Raw genomic sequence first — 18,085 nt, forward strand, 5'->3', positions numbered from 1 at the left:
TTCCTTTACAGAGCGAAGGACAGATTCGCAGCCTTATATCGCCAGAAATTCTGAACAAGCGTATTTTACAACAAAAATTGTTTATGAACGCAATTTTTTCATATATCGGAAGATTTCACTATGACAATTAATATATTCGCAGATCTGCTCTCGGCAGGCTTGCATTTTTTTTTTTTTGCTTTTAACGCTCTTGCTATCGTCAAAAACGTTGCCCCTTGGGTTTCTATGGCAGTCTTAATAACTGGTCGATGCGAGCGATGGACAAACTCCGTAGCTAGGAACGTTTCTTATTTGTTACTTCTTTTACCCCCGTATTCTCTGCGCCAGTAGAGGGGTTGACACCCGAGCGGACGCTGTGCGGACGTGTTCCGCATGAGCTCCCGCCTTGAGACCGTTTTTCGGTGGAACGCGCTGTGCCTTGGTCTTGCTTTTCTGTGGGATCGTCTGCAGGAAGTTGCCCTGTACCTGTGGACACCATATTTTGGCAAGTGTTCCCCCTTTTAGGGGTTTTTTTTCACGATTTGTACTCGACCACGGTGCGGCAAAATTAGGCCTAATCTCTAGGCCGAGCCGACGCCTGCGACGCCGGGCTCCAGGGCCGTGCCTTGTGATTGTGGGCCTTTGCGAGGCGCTAAAGATGATGGAGTACTCCGTTGAGGGAGAATCTATAACGCCCGAAGAATTCGAGGCGGGAGAATGGGCCTGGGTTTTGAAGGCGCAAGATCGCTTCAAGAAGACTGTACGGGGACCACTCCGAGAGTAGGCCTACCGAGAAACAGGCGGGCAGCGACGGGCGCCAGACGCACGGAGCAGCCCAAGTCAAGTGGGGGAAAGCGCCGGTGAGGAAGAAACGGGGACCGTTTCTGAAGATGCCAGCCAAGGATTTCAAGGTTGTGTGCCGGCCCAAGAATTGGGACTTGAGCATAGTGACGCCGAGGGAGCTCGGATGTGCCCTGAGAGCGGCAGCGGAGCTGACGAACACGACTGCGGTGGAAGAAGACCTGGTGCGGGTCAATGAGACAAACAACACGATGACGGTGAGCACGCCGTGTATGAATCGCAGTGGGGCATATGCGAATGTCAAGACGCTCAAGCTGGGCGGTCGTGACCTTGAGGTTTCGGCGTACGTGGCGGCGCCGGAGAACTCTGTGCGCGGAGTAATTTACAATGCGTACAACGGATGCCCACTGGCCGAAGTTCGCGCAGGATTCTTGAAGAGGAACGAAGACCTGGAAATTTTAGATGCCAGACCTTTGGGCAAGTCAAAGGCAATTCAATTCAGATCACGTTCGGGGGGAGGCGCGTTCCCCGGCGAGTTATTTATTGGAACTTTCTGTACGCTATGATCCCGTATAGAGAGTTAGTCGAGACCTGCTATAACTGCAGACGAGTGGGACATCGGGCGGACGTTTGCTATCGTCCGAAGACTAATCTGTGTCGCCGCTGCGGGAAGGAACATCCTCCACCACCGGACGGAGAGTCGCTGACCTGCACGCCGGACTGCATCGTGTGTCATGGGGCGCACAGGACGGGAAGTCGGAACTGCAAGTTTCGCCTAGCCCGTTAGCAGCCGACGGGTCTGCAGCAGAGCAACGAGGACAAGAGCCAAACTGGCTAGGAGGAGCGGCGTTCGAGGCCCAGGAAGCGGTCATCTAGCAGTGCGAGAGGCGATAGCAAGAGCAGGGACCGGTCAGCTTCCTTCCCGCCACTGCCCGGACCCGAGCCTGGCAAAGGAGGAGGGCAAGGTTCCGGTCATGGAAGAAGTCCAAGTGCCACGAGGAAAAAGGTGAGCTGGCCCAACCCGGGCTCCCAAAATGAGACTGCTCGAGAGAAGGAGCTACAAAGGCAGGTGCCGCAGCAAGCCGAAACTATCAAAAAGATGGAAGCTAGGATAGCAGAGATGGAACGCGCGCTTAAAACCGGCAGAGTAGAAAGCGTACAGACGCCGTTGGCCCAGGCCCCACAGCAAGCGGCGCAGGCGAACGCTTCTCGCGTGAACGATAACACAGCTATGGAAGTGGAGACAGTGGAGAATCGGGGGACGGTCAAAAGGCCACCGCCGGCAGATGAGGGAGCTCATGCAAAGAGAGTAGCAGAAACTTCGGCGGCGGACACGCCGCTGCCAGTATTTAAAGTCACTAGTCTTAGGAGGGACATGCTTACCCTTTGCGGAGAGAGTAGGAAAACTGGAAGAAAGACAGGATAGGTTGGAAGGTCGGGTCGACAGGATCGAAGCTAGACTAGGCAACATTGAGGAGCGTCTTGACGCCTTCACCAATGACTTGCGGGGTTTCCAGACCCAGGTAATGGACATGTTTAAACAGCTAAATGCTATGCTAGAGGTTAGATTGCCTCCCGTAGTCTGCCAAGAGCCGATGTTAGTGAACCTAGTACTTCACCATGGCCCCTCGCCAGCAAATTGAGGTTTGACAGTGGAACGGCAGGGGCTTCCGTCGCAAGCGGGGGAACCTGCAGTTGCAGATACAAAATCTGGATAGTAAGCCGGACATTATAGCTTTGCAGGAGGCTAGCGGCTCGGTGAAATTACCGGGATTTAAGACATTTACACCACCAAAGATTGATCGAGGGGGCGTATCGAGCGTCTTCACGGCCGTGCTAGTCCATTGCAACACCACAGTGATTCAGCATATCATAGATAGCAGCAGGGAGGACTACGTCCTGCTGGAGATTTTGCCCAAAAGAAAGGACGATAAGAGTCTCTTTGTTCTTAATGTATACTCTTCTCCAAAAGATAAGAGGGTGGGCTTGCCAGACCTCCTCATAAAGACGCAACGGCTAGCGGAACGGTCTCAACTCATAGTGGTGGGAGATTTCAATGCGCCTCATCCGGAGTGGGGCTACATCTGAGCCAGCCCGAAGGGAAATAAGCTTTGGCAGGTTGCCCAGGACCTGCGATGAACGATCTTGAACAACCCGCTAGATCATACGAGGATAGGCAACAGCGTGAGCATAGACACCTCTCCAGACCTCACATTTGTGAATGGTATCAGGGATGCAAAGTGGGTAAACACGGGACAGCCACTGGGAAGTGATCACTATATCCTTTCCACGATATTTAGTGCTGCTAAGCACGAAGACACGGTGAAAGGAACTCGAGTGACGGACTGGGACCGATTTCGGAAATACAGGAATGACACAGTGAACGGGGAAATCGAGGACTTAGGAGCCTGGATTGACACACTCAAGCAGGCCGTGAAGAGTACCACAGAAGAGGTTCCGACGGAGGAGGAGGGCTTTACGGCTGACTCTAGATTGTTACACATGTGGGAAGCTCATGCGAGTCTCCTTCGGAGGTGGAGGAAACAAAGGCATAATGGTGTACTCCGTAGGAAGATGGCCAAGCTAGAACGAGAAATGGAAACCTACACATTGGAGTTGCAGTGCTAACAGTGGGGGCAGATTTGTGACCGGATGAATGGGCAATTCGGATGCAAAAAAAACATGGCAGTTGTTGAGGCACCTTTTAGACCCGGCGGCAACCAAATCTGCGCAGAAGGGGCAAATGGCTAGGTTAGTGCATCGGTATCAAGGCACGATTCGGGAATTTATACATACACTCCGAAGTCGTTACATAAACAGCGAGGCGGGCGGTTGCTTGCCGGATTACTCGGGAGAGGAAAACCTTGAATTAGATGCAGACTTTACGGTGGCGGAGGTGGTGTTTGCAATGGGCCAGCTTCGTACCACGTCAGCAGCGGGTCCGGACGGGGTTACTAATAAAATGCTGAGGAACCTGGATTTCAAGTGCAGTGGGGGCACTCACGAATTTGATGAATAAATATTGGGCGGCCAGGGAGATTCCGCCAGAGTGGAAGCATGCTAGGATTACATTTATTCCTAAAGCAGGGAAGAAGCTCTGCATTGAGAATCTGCGTCCCATCTCGCTAACGTCGTGCGTGGCCAAATTGATGGAGCATGTAGTCCTGAACAGGCTTCAGGGTTATGTAGAGGACAATGAGTTGATACCTGAAACAATGATTGGCTTCAGGGCTAATTTATCAACGCAGGACGTCATGATACAGCTAAAAAAAGACGTGGTTGATCCTGGGTACGGCACGGGCACCAAGGCTATCTTGGGGCTCGACCTCACTAAGGCCTTTGACAATGTTACCCATGAGGCAATATTGAGGAGCCTATCGGACATAGGACCGGGGGGTAGAACCTTTCGGTACATCAGATCGTTTCTGGAGGGTAGGACTGTGGAGATTGTAGTCGGAGAAATGAAATCGGATCCCTTCCCATTGGGGGGCAGGGGGACACCGCAAGGGTCGGTATTATCGCCTTTCCTATTTAATCTCGCCTTGATCAAGATACCACCCAGGCTGCAAGGGATATCGGGACTTAAACATACATTTTATGCGGATGACATTACTCTATGGGTAACAAGAGGCAGTGACGCACAATTGGAAGAAACTCTACAGCAGGCGGTGGATATTGTGCAGGAGCTAGCAGGGGAAGCAGGACTCTCGTGCTCTCAGCCCAAGTCCGAGCTTTTTGTGCTGAGGGATAAACCAAGAGGGATACATGCGAGGCACTATATGCCGCCACCACCTTTAGAGGTGAAAGTGGGGGGAGTACCGGTCGCTGAGGTCCAAACGATCAGGATCCTGGGTATGTATCTGCAGACTAACAGGAAGAATAGCGAGTCCTTGCAAAGGCTTAAAAATACGGTCAATGCTACCGTGCGGCTAATCAGGAGAATCGCCAATCGTAAGAGAGGTGTTAAGGAAAAGGACTTGTGTAAGCTAGTGCAGGCGTTTGTGCTGAGTAGAATAGTGTATGCGACGCCTTATTTGAAGTTGGACGCGGCGGAAAAAGGAAAGGTGGAGGCTATGATTAGGCAGGCGTATAAAGCGGCCCTTGGGTTGCCTCACAATGCGTCTACCGAAAGGCTGCTGGGATTAGGGGTGCACAACACCCTAGGAGAACTACGGGAGGCGCACTTAGTGATGCAGCTCGGTAGGCTTTCAAAAACAAAAGCAGGAAGGGACATATTGGAAAGGATCGGCATTAGAGTTGACGTTACAGCCGGTGACACGAAAATTCAGATGAGGCGGGAAATGCACAAGGGCTTGTACATAAAACCTTTGCCCAAGAACATGCATCCAATACATCACGAGGACCGCAGGAAGGCAAGAGCCAAAGCTTTACATGCTAAGTACGGGAAGTAGAACGGGGCAGTCTATGTAGATGCCGCAGAGTATAAGGACCAGGATGCATTTGCAATGACGGTGGTGGACGGGCGGGGACGCTTGATCGCCTCTGGATCAGTCAAAACCCGCTCCCCAGAAACTGCAGAGAAAGCGACGATAGCACTAGCTATAACTAGTAGTAATGCTGACCTGATCTTCAGCGATTCAAAAACAGCCATCCGAAATTTGGCGAGGGGCATAATATCTGTCACAGCGGCGCGATTGCTGAATCGGGCCACAGGGCGAGGGACTACGGAGGCGGAAATTGTCTGGGTACCTGCACACTCTGGGAACCCTGGGAACGAGACGGCTCACATGAATGCTCGAGGTTTCGTCAGCCGAGTAGGTGAGCCGGACGTCCCGGGAAGGTCCACGAGAGATGGGCTGGTATCCTTTCATGACATTACTAACCATTTCAGACTTGAGCGGAGGATTTACCCACCCCCGGACAAGCAATTGGTGAAGGCGCAGGAATGCGTCTGGCGACGACTGCAGACTAGATGTTTCTTCAACCCATACGTGTTGAGAAAAATCTACCCGGACATTCAGCCGGAGTGCAAATGGTGTCAGGAATTGGCAACCTATGACCACATATTATGGAGCTGCAGCATAGCACCGCCACCGGCGGATATTATGCGTGATCCTTCCCTCGAGCAGTGGGAGGCCATGTTGGCCAGCTCAGACCCGGTCGTCCAGACCAGGGCCGTGGAGTGGGCCACCCAGGTCGCCGTCAGCCATGGGTTGATGGTCATCTAACACGGGATCGTTCACACATGCTCTCTGACGAAAATAAAGTTTTTCCATCCATCCACATCTGCGAAAGTACGTACCATTGAAGAAAAGAAACAACTCGCCCAAATGAAAGCACTAATTAAACTTTAAAAGAAACACTTTGCTACGCATCGGAAGAATGGACCATTACCTTCGATAGTTCCATAACAGCACCCTCCAAAATTACACACTTGCCTCACAACTAAAATTAATGTCCAAGTATCCGGGACTTGATTTTGACGCAATAGTTTTATGGAGGTGCTTTTTCATTAGTAAGCGCCAACACCATTCCCGTTGGCGTAGTACGTTTTAATCACGTGTTCGCCAGAAAGCCAGGGCTTGTTTTTGCGCCACTCGGAGCGGCAGTTAAGCGGGCCTGTGCTATTAGCACAATGCACTTATTGAACTTTTTCCAAAAGAAATGCCGGTCAATTTCTTGTCTAGAGAAGGGCGGTGCCCCCCTTTTCCCTGCCACGTTTCCGTCCGACGCCTAAAGACAAAGAGAATGCTATCCAGGTAAACTTGAACCAATAGTGGACATGTGAACCAGGAGGAGGGAGCTCTCAAGAATGTGCCATTTATGGCCATATGTGATTCCTGAGTCGCTTTGGGAAGGGGCTGGCAAGAATGTGCCATTTATGGCCATATGCGATTCTTGAGTCGCTTTGGGAAGAGGCTAACGTCCCAAAGCGACTCAGGCCATGAGGGACGCCGTAGTGAAGGGCTCCGGAAATTTCAGCCACCTCGGGTTCTTTAACGTGCACTCACATGAACGACAAAATCTGTTCTACGCTAACCGATGGTAAAAATATTTTGCGCTCAGACGGCATTGACGTCACATGATATAAACTCACCATGCAAGATCCTCTAAACTGTCATCGGTGTTCAGAAGTGTCAACGACAGGATACCAACGTAATGAGTGCTAAGCTACTCTATAAAACATGTCCTTCCATGTTATATCCATTGCACCTGGATTCGCATCAAAAGGCCGTTGCGCCGACCCCGTCGACCCTATCACGCTTCGGACTCGCCGCCAGCAGGCATAGAACGCGGTGGTTAAAAGCGATGACATGAGAGGCTGAGCACCACCTTTCAAGCGCTTAGCCCCTTGGAAAGCCGAGCTACAGGTCAGAGTATGACTGTGCCCGTTGCAGGAGCCTATATGAGCTCCTGGCAACTCGAGGACAAGGGCCCTGTAAAGCCACGTACCGCGACCGTAACTTTCCTTGCGTGCCGCCTTCAGCGTGGTGAGCATATGAACTGCTCTCCAATAGTGGATTGCGGAGAATACCTGAATTTAAAAGAGCTGAGTAATTTGCAGATTATGCTGCTGCTCCTAGCATTGCTTCGTGCGACGTATACGCAAACTATTCATAGGCTCCATAATATTTTTTTTCGCAATGATTTCATTTCTTCTCCTTCTCGAACATGAAGACGGTCTAAAGTTGAAAGATTTCCATGAAAATAAAGCTCCACAATGCAGTGAAGCTCGCAGAAAATAACGGTGCAACGTACGTGGCCGCGCCGGTCAAAGAAAGGATTGGGCGGCATTGCAGGCTCTTCGGGGAAGAACTCCGAGAGTCCAGGAGAGCCAGCATCCCCTGAATTGAGCGCGGCCATGGAAGAGACGACTAGGGACGAGTCGGCCGGCGAAGAACCCGTCTCCGAACAGCCACGGCGGGCCGGCCCAGACAGTTGGTCCAATGACCTTGCCTTCATTCCCGACGAAGACTCGTTGCTCTCCGCCACCGAAGACTTGAAGCAGACATGACGTTCCCTTAGTTCCTCGGGCTTAGATGACGCGGAGTCCATGATTCCAAAGCTGCAGTGCCACCCTCTCTTCTTCTTCTGTTTCTTTACGTTAGTTGCACCGGGCAGCTAGACAGCTCTACGAAGGTGCACCGACCGGCAGTCACGAGCTAAGCCTCGCGAAGTGGCACGAGTCTCGTACGGCGTTCGTCGTCTTTATTCCATACAAACACTTGGTGTCACCTATAATATGAGAACCACACGTTAAAGCTATTGCTGACAAATGCTGTAAGAGCATGCAAAACAATAAACTGAGCCATATCAGTACTGCTGTGTAGTGCCTAGAGCAGATAAACAATTCTCCAATAAGACGTCAATTTTACGAAGCACCGAAGTACAGCTATGCAAAACTGGCGGCGCTGTCCAACTCACACCCGCAAGACCATTGCAGCGTTGGCTGGTGAACCGGACAAGAGCGGCGGCAAAAGCCAATTGATGGACTACTGGAATGAGGGCCCACCCAAATAACCGCGATTTACTCTATGCATTAAACGTTTTTCTCACTTACTCGCGATCACTGGCCGGCTAATCATCTCCTTTACAAAGACAGCTCCATGACTAATTTTCATTGGTGTAAATGGAGTCGCCGTCTGAGTCGCCCTCGTTGTTGTAAGCGAGAACTGAAAATTCCCGTTTCACCTGCTGGCAGTCCGAATTTCATCTAGATGCGCATAAAAGAGGGTGCTAAGGATAGCGGGGAAGGGGTAAGATACAACTATAGCTGCACTTCCCCGTCCACGTGGCTTAAAGAGGGAGGAGAGAGGGCAAAAGCCGCCACTAAGAGTGGAGGTTTAAAAGCGAAATATTGCCGTATGAGTTGTATATGACCGAGGAAAACATTTGACTTACAGCTATGGTTTTAGCATGCGGTGGTGAAGTGGGTGGTGGTAGTGGTGAAAACTTTATTTGCAACAGGGAGTTTGGGACACACAGGTCCGTGGGCCCCCGCACGGCCCCACTGCACTCAAACGTTCATGTCCCGGAGGCTCTTGATGCTGGCAGCCCAGGCTGTGGCGATGGCTTTCTTGGCCGGGTCCTCAGAACGCAGTAGGGTCTCCCAAGCCTCCCAAGTGGAAAGGTGCTCCAGGCCCCGCGGGGGAGGATCCGCCGGGCAGAGGAAAAGGATATGGTCGAGAGTGGCTTTGGGGTGGTGGCATAGGGTACAGGAGGGGTTTGTGTGTATGACTGAGGAAAACATTTGACTTACAGCTATGGTTTTAGCGTGCGGTGGGGAAGTGGACGAAGTGTGCATTATGACCGCTGCCGAGACAAATGTTTTTAATTAGTTCTTCCGGCACTGCCATGTTGCACTCTTCAGTTTTCGCCAGTGACATTTTGGTGGCGCCAAGGGGAGGACTAATGTATTTTGACGCGAAAGAATTCGACCAGGCAAGCAGATTAAGACTTTTGCAAAACATCTGCGTCTAGGACCAGCCTCCATGGACTCCCGCCTCCCCCCCTGAATCACATAGGAATAATGTAGATAACGGCCAACCCTGCCCGGCGTAGGCGACGGCCAAGACGTCTACCAGTGGCGCGGTTCACGGCATTTAATTAGCCTAGAATTAACATACTCACCCGAAAGAGCGAGTGGCCTACTGAGAGCATCGATGAGCATCTTCCGTAAAGTCACCATCGCCGACCATCCCGTCATCTTGCTACTCACCAAGACGGAAGGGTAGGGCTACAAAGTCTTCGCCGCAGACGCCATCACGGCCTCCTGCCTCATGTGTGCGGGCTGCTCGGACTACTCTTTGAACATTGCCGTGCCGTGTGTACATGGTGCGATGTTCTTTGCTAAGCGTGACGTCTATGAATCCGACCTGGTGACTGTGAACGGCCGCATCCGAGCCCGCGCACGGCCCGACGAAGACGACATCAACTACCCGCGAAACCTAGCTTTGGAAGCGATTTTCATCAACCGCGGTATTTACCATCAGGTGCCCAAGATGGGAAAAAGAGAAGCACAGCATCATGGACGTGACTTCGTTCAAATATTATGGGTGACAAGATGGGCCTGGTCGTGCAGTGAGAGCACGACAATGCCATGATTGGCCCCAAGGTGAAGTTGCAGTTTGTCAGCGCCAAGGCACCCAACGAGTGGGTCGCGAGCGACTCGAGTGGCGTCGACTGGCGTTAGACGCGTGCTGGAGACCTAGCGAGGTGCTGTGCTAGACAACGCGCTTAAGAGAAACTCGTCCTAGCTGGCCAGGTTTGCCATGCAGGCGCTGCTCGCCGGATCCGACGATGTCAAGTACGGACAGCTGCCGAGACAGGTTCGCCGTTTCTCCCGCTTTCGTCCGAGGCAATATCTACTTATTTTTCATTTCCCTCATTGAATCTTTACCTCCGTTTCTTTCGTCTAGCGCCTCCATAAACGATATCCCGCCTTACTGCCAACGGCCACTGGCGAAGCAGCGGTGCTGCATAGGGCGGAGTATTGAGTTAATATTGAAGATGACCAGTCTACACAACGCCTGGACTATCCAGCTGCATGAATGCATGCTTAGTGTGTCGTTTTTTTTTTTGTTTTTTGCGACGCGCAGACACTGAGCGTTGGCCTCCGTTTCTTCGCTCTGTTCAAAGTGCGCAGTGTTCACCAATTTGCAAATTTTTTCGTCCTGCTGAAGTAAACAAACCCTTATGTACTCGTCGCATTGCGCCCGCCTCTCGTGTCATCCATCATCCAGGACGGCAACCCGATCAACATAAAGCGGAACCTAGCCCACTGGTAAAGCTTCCTCGCTGAAGCTAGAGTATCCAAGGGCGTCGCGAAGGTCCGGTCTGGAAAGTTTAATATCTCTCACCGATTTTCTGCAAGTGTACAGAGAGTCTTGTATGCTCTTTCCTGAATTATGGTGTTACAAAGCCCAGATTCATGATGCTCAGGAGTCAGCACATAGGTGCAAAGGCCGCACGCAGCTAGTTCGGCTGGGGCATGTATCATTCGGAGAAGATATACCGCAGAACAATGTCACTAGTGAGCATAATTTTAGCAGTTGCAGCCGACATCACTGCTGGATGGCTGCTGAATGGAGAGGAGTGTCAGTTTGTTCTAACAATCATACGGTGCCACTAGGCTGAGCTTATCGTTGCATACACGGAACCACGGTGAAAGAATCTGCACTGAACTGAATGCACTAATACGACAAATTGCATAACATCCTAGAAAAATGCTTGCGTTTAGCATATGCAAGCGTGCCTAGGCTTCTACTAGTACCCAGGCAGCATCGATTTATACTATTTTTCTAACCATAATTGTGTACGCCGCAAGCAGATGACATGCAGAGAAGTCGCGGAAGAACGCATTTAACATGCTCTCCTGATTGGCTGAGGAGGTGTCTATCTTCAACAGTGCCGACTACCAATTCTGCGACGAATGCACAGGCAACGTTTCGACGGTGCGGAATGTAGTGTCAGTGTAAAATTAGAACATGGGATCATGAGCTTTAAAGTGCACATGCACAAAACGCTATTTCATATCGAGCCTTAATGTGCGCTATTTCGCAGAGTTCAATGTGGGCAACTCTAGCATTAGCCACCAAACTTGCGTGCTCTAAAACATTGCCGAGGTGTCCACTGACCCGAGGAGCCAGTTATAGGCGTTCCCTTTCCTCTCAAGATTTGTGCATGAATGGAAATTGATGAAGACAACAACGTGCAATGCACAGCACAACTGTGTCTTGCAGTTTAACACGAGGCCCCAATTTTTCAGTCACCAATCTCACAGTGTTTGATTTTTTTAGTTTAAATAATAAATCTGCACTTTATTTTATTATATTGTTATCTTTTAACGTTTTGAGCAATCTGTCAGTCGCCGCCCATCTTTTGGCCAATCCCTGCAGCGGGTATGCACCATTATCTTCTCAAGGACAACAACACTAATATGAGGCGTGATCGGCTGTGCAGATAGTGTACTGGCCAGCGAAGCCATATGTTCGCGCCACCATGGGTTTGAAACCCAGTCTCAATAATATTTATTTCTTCAGGTATCTGAGAGGCTCCAGACAAGCATCAGCTTTTATAGGATTGCTGGTTAAGTAGTGCTTTCGCTTAAAAAAAAAAAATCGTGTATATACCACTGCATGCCATATGGATTCCCAGATGGTGCCTGAACTATTGTGGTTCCCTACCAACTCAGGCTGTTAAGAAACCTCCGATCATGGCAAACAGCATTCCAGCAGAGTGTGTAAAATTCTAGTTGAATAAATGCATGGTTCTCTCTACTTCAACCTCACCGCAGCACAACACTGCTTTCCTTGGTGCTTTCATGATCTAAGCTAGGGTCATCAACATGCCACACTGTAGCAACATGGCTGCTATGCCAGTACTCTTCATCCCACAACGAAAAATTCTACAATGAAAAAATTATAAGGACACCTGATTACCTTATGTATTGCCAATGCATCAGACTTGCCGATACCTTTTCCATTAGTGATGCCACTTCCGGCTCGGTGATGCCATGTCCAGTATGATGACATGTCAGGTGTGCTGACATCACTACTGGTCTTGTGATATGATTGCTCTACAGCCAATGGGTGAATTTATGACCGACGAGACTTTTTTTTCCCCGATGAGGCCTTTAATACCATCACATAAGCAAATGTATAACGAAAAGGCATCACGTTTGTCAGCGTCGGAATGCTGTGACACCATAGGTGACAGTAAAAGACAAGACAGTTCAACTCTCTTCTTTTTAATGCAAACAAGCAGCAATTTTTTCTTTGCAATTTCCTACTATATTGTTACCGCATCTTCCGGCCTGGCTGCAGTGCTACCTCACATCTGCATCTCGCAAAAGAAAAAGTAAGAAAGAAGAAAATCCTACGCGCCATTCTCTGCAGTAGCAGCAGGAGAACTTCGCCTGTACATATGTATAGAGCGGAGAGAAAGAGAGAGGAAAAGGTGGACAGAAGTGGCGACGACTGCAACCGCAGCGCCAGGCATTGGTGAGACAAGCCTAAGGGAACAACAGTGTGGCCAGCAGCATCTTGGCTGGCCATGGTAGGGGCAGAGGGAGAGCCGTGCTGCGGATCAGAGGTTGTCCTTGTGCCACACCCAGCGTCTTGAGGTGTGATCGAAAGCGTGAGTTGTCCACTGCTGCTGGAGCAACTGGTACCGCTCCACGCTCAGGTAGAGGGGCTTCCCACGCCTGGAGATACAGGCACACGCAAAACATCAGAACAGTCTACACCAACAGTGGCAGGTTTGTCACTACCATGAAGCAATATAATAAATTTTTATTTGGACACAAAGATTCTTTCACCGGTACTTATTACCCCTTTCAGGCGCCTTGTACACAATTAAACTCTCAGCTTTATCCCAGAGCCTAATATTTCACAAAACAGTGCGTTGTGTACCACGTCATGTGCCATTTGTGCAGACAGATTTTGCCACCAGCAATAAAAATCTTTTTTTTTTTAATTTCGGCATCCATAAGTGTTTTAAAAACTGAACGCTGTTTGACGATCCCTCAGATGTTTACCTGACAAATCCTGGCACTTCTATGCCACTATTTGCAACCGCTGTCACACTTTGTATGATATATTGCACACCCCTGCAAAATAACACCTGCTGGTATTCTGCGCTGGAAAACTAACAAATTGTCTTTCTTGAAATATGAATATGCCATTAAGTCGAAAAAATATTTCTTTTCTATGGAAACAAGAAATAGCACCTGAGAAGGCTAGAGGACCTCTCTATCCAGAAATTCCAGCCAATGACAATCAAATATGAGAACTAGTGCATTAAACTGGAAATGGTTGAGGTTCTTGAGACAGCACACAGAAAATGAAATAAGGCACTATAGTATATTATAATGTAGATAAGACCACTGCTCATATGAACATCGGCATAATATGAGCTTGAAAAATTATTTGGTTGAAGTGCATTGCATGCAATGCCCAGAATTTCAACTGCTCCAAGCACTTTCCCACAACGCTATGAATGGTACAAAAGTGGAAGCCGCAGCTGCCGGCAGTAAAGGGATGAGGACCACGACAACTGCGGAATTTGGCGGCAGCAGCAGGGCAAGCTACAAACGAAGCAGCCAAGAAATAGAGCAGTAGGAATGGCGAGTCATGCAGAGATAGTGCAGTCATCACCATTCATCATTCCAAAAATCACTTTACCTAACATAACACTTCGAAGACGAAGAGAACCTCATGCCATTAGCACCAGCCATGAACAGTTCTGGCTGTGCCATCACTCAACTTATTTGGAAGTTGGCAAGATGGCCACCAGTGCTACAGTACTAAAATTCCATTTTCTTTAGAGCCATGGGCACCTTTACCATGTTCAAGCTTTTTAAGAGTTTTCAGCTGCACTTGGTGGTGAAATTAAATTTAGACTAAGAAAGGACTGGAGTGTGGCTCACATTCTTCAAGCTTGCCGCAAGTATAAACATGAGAAGTCGGGTGTACCCAGCTGCAGGGTAACCACCACTGAAGCTGCAGCAATTATCATCTGTTCAAAAACTGGAAGTTGTCAGACCAGTCCACAGAGGAGCAGCTTTTAGCATTTCGATTTGCTGATACAGCACGCAGTAAAACCTTGTTAATTCAGACTTCCAAGGGACCAGAAAAAACGTTCGAGTAACTGAATAGCCCTATAAAAACTGCCAAAAACCTGGGTGATGTTCGTTTGCTTCCGAGATGAAAACTGTGCAGCAGCAATAACTTTATGCAGTTGTGCCAAATGCTTTACTGCGCACAGACTGTGGTGGGCTGGTGCAAAGCAAAAAAAACAAAAAACGAAGCAACAATATGCTACCAAACCACTTTTTGCCAACAGAGCCCTCTGACAGTGGCCATAACTGTTACTGCACACACGTCAGAAGATTGCAGGCAATGCTGCACATTGTAATTCAGGCTTCAGGAGCTCTATCTGAAGAGTGCACGCTTTTTTGGTCCCACCTTAACATGGGCCTCAGCTGGGATTCCTCCCAGACGAACCAGTGCAAGCTAGCTGTGTCCTAATTAGCGAGCATCTGACTATTTTTACGCACAGGTATATCTGTAAAGCAAACCACATTTAGTCTTGGATTATGTTAAGGCGCAGTTCTGATAACTCAAACTTTCGATAGTTCAAACAAAAATCTCTGATCCTTTGAAGTTTGAATTAATGACAGTCTACTGCACAACACTTTCACCTGTAAGGAAGCTCTCGAAGCACAAAAAATATTCATTCCACTGCGACCGCTTCTTTGAAGAAGATATTCATGCACTCACTTGAGGTCCCTGTCCTCTTCTCCGAAACTGTCAAGGTAGACAGAGCCCCAAAGACAAGCCCGCTTGCCTCGTATCACAATCACCGTCGATGAGTTTACCGCCAAGTAGATGGCTGTGCCCGCACCGCAGTTGATGGAGTGCTGGATGGTAAGGCAAGAGGACAATGCAGGTCATGCGCCTTATTTTCTATCAAGACGATACAAAATCATCTATCTCTCTCTCTCACACAGACAAACAGTGAGTCCAGCCGACCAGCCTGTGGACCCCATGTGCCAACAGCATGGTTCTGTAGTAGGATACAACTTAAGAAACAGCAGTTTTAAAAGCAGCACCAAAACAATGGGCCATGGCCCGCAGCATCCTGTACTCCTCAGCTGACCAATCACAACGGTAAACCAAATCGACTTTTTAATGCTTCACTATATGAAACAAGCCAAAGGCATAAAATTCTTTCACTTATACATCTTGTGATTAGCTTCTTGTTCAGGTAACAAGAAAAGCTAAAATACATCGTGCTAAAATACATGCACTTACGAAAAGCATGCAGGCAAAGCAATCACTGCAGTGCTCGTAACTGGCCGAAATAGCCGAATTTTGAGGAGTCACTGCGCTGAGGGTAATCGCCCTTTCAAAATTCTAAAAATCTAAATATCTAACTGCAACTGGGTGTGTAACTTTAAAGGGACACTGAGGAGAGCACTATTAATATATTTTTTATAGCAAAATCCGATAGTTCGGCATGTCATGGCTTTGTTGCCACTTGGCCGGCAGCGAAAAATGCATTTATTTCTAAGAAATTTGGATTCGAAGTTGAAAAGGTTTTTCCCGCCGCTGTGATTCAAACTTGGGATTCGGCTATGACGACAGAGGACTAAGTGACGTGAAACATGACGTGACATGACGTGATGCAGACTCCGTGATTTCTGGCGGCCAGCAGTGCGGCCTAGCAGCAGCCGAAAAGAAAGCTACCGCCGGCCGCACGTTGAAGGCATCTATCGGCTATTGCGGCCGTCGCTACAGTCGCTTCGCTTACGTTTGCACCGGCGTTTTGCGAGCGTTACGATGGATCTCGTTCTCGAAGTCGTCAACGAAGTTCTCGCAAATAGACACCTTTAGCATACCGTGTACCTTGATACCGCTAGCGGAATACCGGGAGCCCGCCTAACGCCGGCGAGCAGGCGCTGATTGGTCCCGATGCTTCAGGCGAGCGCGTAGCTGCCCGGCACGTGGCGCCATCTGGCGACGTCAAGGAGATTTGCGCATGCATTGGCTGCGCCTCAGTGATTTGTGCTTCTCGTGTCCTAGCGTTGCTAGAACCATTGGTTCTAGCAACACTGTTTTGTTATATGACGTCATGACGCTTGTACTTGCGAGTTTGGCCTGTGGCGGCGATACCTGTATTTTGGTTCTTGCTCTTTTCTACGTTACAAGAGCTTTGTTGTCAGTATGAGTGGCGTTTTTGTAATCAGGAGCTGGTATTCTGTCGATACAAGCCAACTTCAATTTCTCCTCAGTGTCCCTTTAATATTTAAAAAGTTATTTATCGGAAATTAGTTAATTGGCTAACAAGTTAAATATATTCACCCGTTTTCTAACATCCGCCGGCACTGCTATTATTATTCTGCTGCAGAAGCTGTCTTCATATATCAGAAAGCCTATTTTTAAAAATTAGTGATCAGCTTCTCTGAAACACGTGGTATACATAGAGGTTCTTTTTTCCACTCTCATTTACTCCAACTTTCCTTCTACTCAATGACTACATGTACCAAAGAGCATCTTGCGCTGGGTAGCTTAGAGCAATTTAATGGCACACAAAGATACTTAGTCTCGTTATGCCTGACGCCGCTGCTGCATTCCTGAAGCTCCTGCTGCTGCTGCACTCATTCGCAGTTTAACTAAGTCAAACTTTGATATAACGAACACAAGTATGTGAGGCAAAAGCATCAGCACTCATGTTTGCGACTAAACCTTTTCTGTAATCTGTTTTGTGCTATTTTAACTACAGGACCCATTGCCCTGTCAGCTATGCTCGCCCCGCTGCTCGTATTTTGATGACAATCTGTCATCGAGATGGCAAAACAGTGTTCATTCATGAATATGTTACTCATCGCCACAGCGCAAATCATCCAGTGGCGAGGCGCCATGGGTACCTCGTTTTTATGCAACATTCTGGCTTATAAAAGTATCGTTTTCGGTAAAGATGACACTTGCTACGAGGTGAGCCTACCCCATCAGTCTAGCCTGACTTATTATTCCCCTTCAGAGTCCCATTAAAAAACAAGTCACGGTGCAACCTGTACTACACTGACTGGTAAAAACAGGCCAGGAAAGGCAGGACAAACTCACATGCACAGCCTCGAAGTGCGCCTGCTGGCGGCAGCAGCTCTCGCGCAGGCAGACCAGCGTGCCACAGATGAGGCACACCGATGGGTCCTTGGGCACACTGTGGCAGCCGCTGCATGCCCGGCTGTGGTAGTACTGGAACAGCTCGTCATACCGGCCAGGCAACGACAGGAGCCGTGGCTGGGCCCAGTTCCACCGCACCGAGACTAGGCTCTGCACAAGAGAGAAGAAGACGCACACGTGCACTTCTTGCACAGTTTTTGAGCAAGGAATCGGAGCTTAAATTCTGTCACAGGGTAGGATGAATACATCCCAGTCCCTGCTAGCATCTGTGCTGTGCTCCTACTCAGCACTACTACATCTTATGCAAAAAAAAAAAAAGATTAGAGGAAAGAAGACACTAGCAGCTCAGCAACAAGCTGTTCACGCATCATATTAACCTGCCTTTTTCCTGGCGCCCCTTTCATATCATTCTTTGCTTTCAGCTGTTTACTCTTGCGTACTATACAGCAGCAAGATGCACAGCTCTGATGGCAGCAGGCGACTAGTTTTCACTCTGGAGAAGTCAGATCCGAGCATTGCCTTGAAAGGAAGGTTTCTAAACATCTCCTTTTAGATTTAAGAGGCAAGTTCGGCATGCTTGGGTAAATGCCAACCATTCCAAAAAAAAAAAGCATCTGGCAAAAAGAAAACAAGAACAAAAAGTTTGTACACTGTAA

The 18,085-nt window shown here is 48.9% G+C and overlaps 1 protein-coding gene across 2 annotated transcripts in view; it reads right to left on the reverse strand.

Moving 5' to 3' along the window:
* Positions 1-12,474: 12,474 nt before the first annotated feature.
* Positions 12,475-18,085, reverse strand: part of Ubr3 (Ubr3 ubiquitin ligase) — an 82,735-nt gene continuing 77,124 nt past the window's right edge. For both annotated transcript variants that reach the window (XM_089543557.1, XM_089543556.1), the window contains 3 exons: positions 17,370-17,579; positions 15,024-15,163; positions 12,475-12,946 (listed from right to left, as the gene is read on the reverse strand). In XM_089543557.1, coding sequence (XP_089399683.1) covers positions 12,829-12,946; positions 15,024-15,163; positions 17,370-17,579 — 468 coding nt within the window. In that variant the 3' untranslated portion in view covers positions 12,475-12,828. The remainder of the gene's footprint in view (positions 12,947-15,023; positions 15,164-17,369; positions 17,580-18,085) is intronic.

Source organism: Amblyomma mixtum, chromosome 5 (genome assembly GCF_055824585.1).
Source record: "Amblyomma mixtum isolate Tamu chromosome 5, ASM5582458v1, whole genome shotgun sequence".
Lineage (NCBI taxonomy): Eukaryota > Metazoa > Arthropoda > Arachnida > Ixodida > Ixodidae > Amblyomma > Amblyomma mixtum.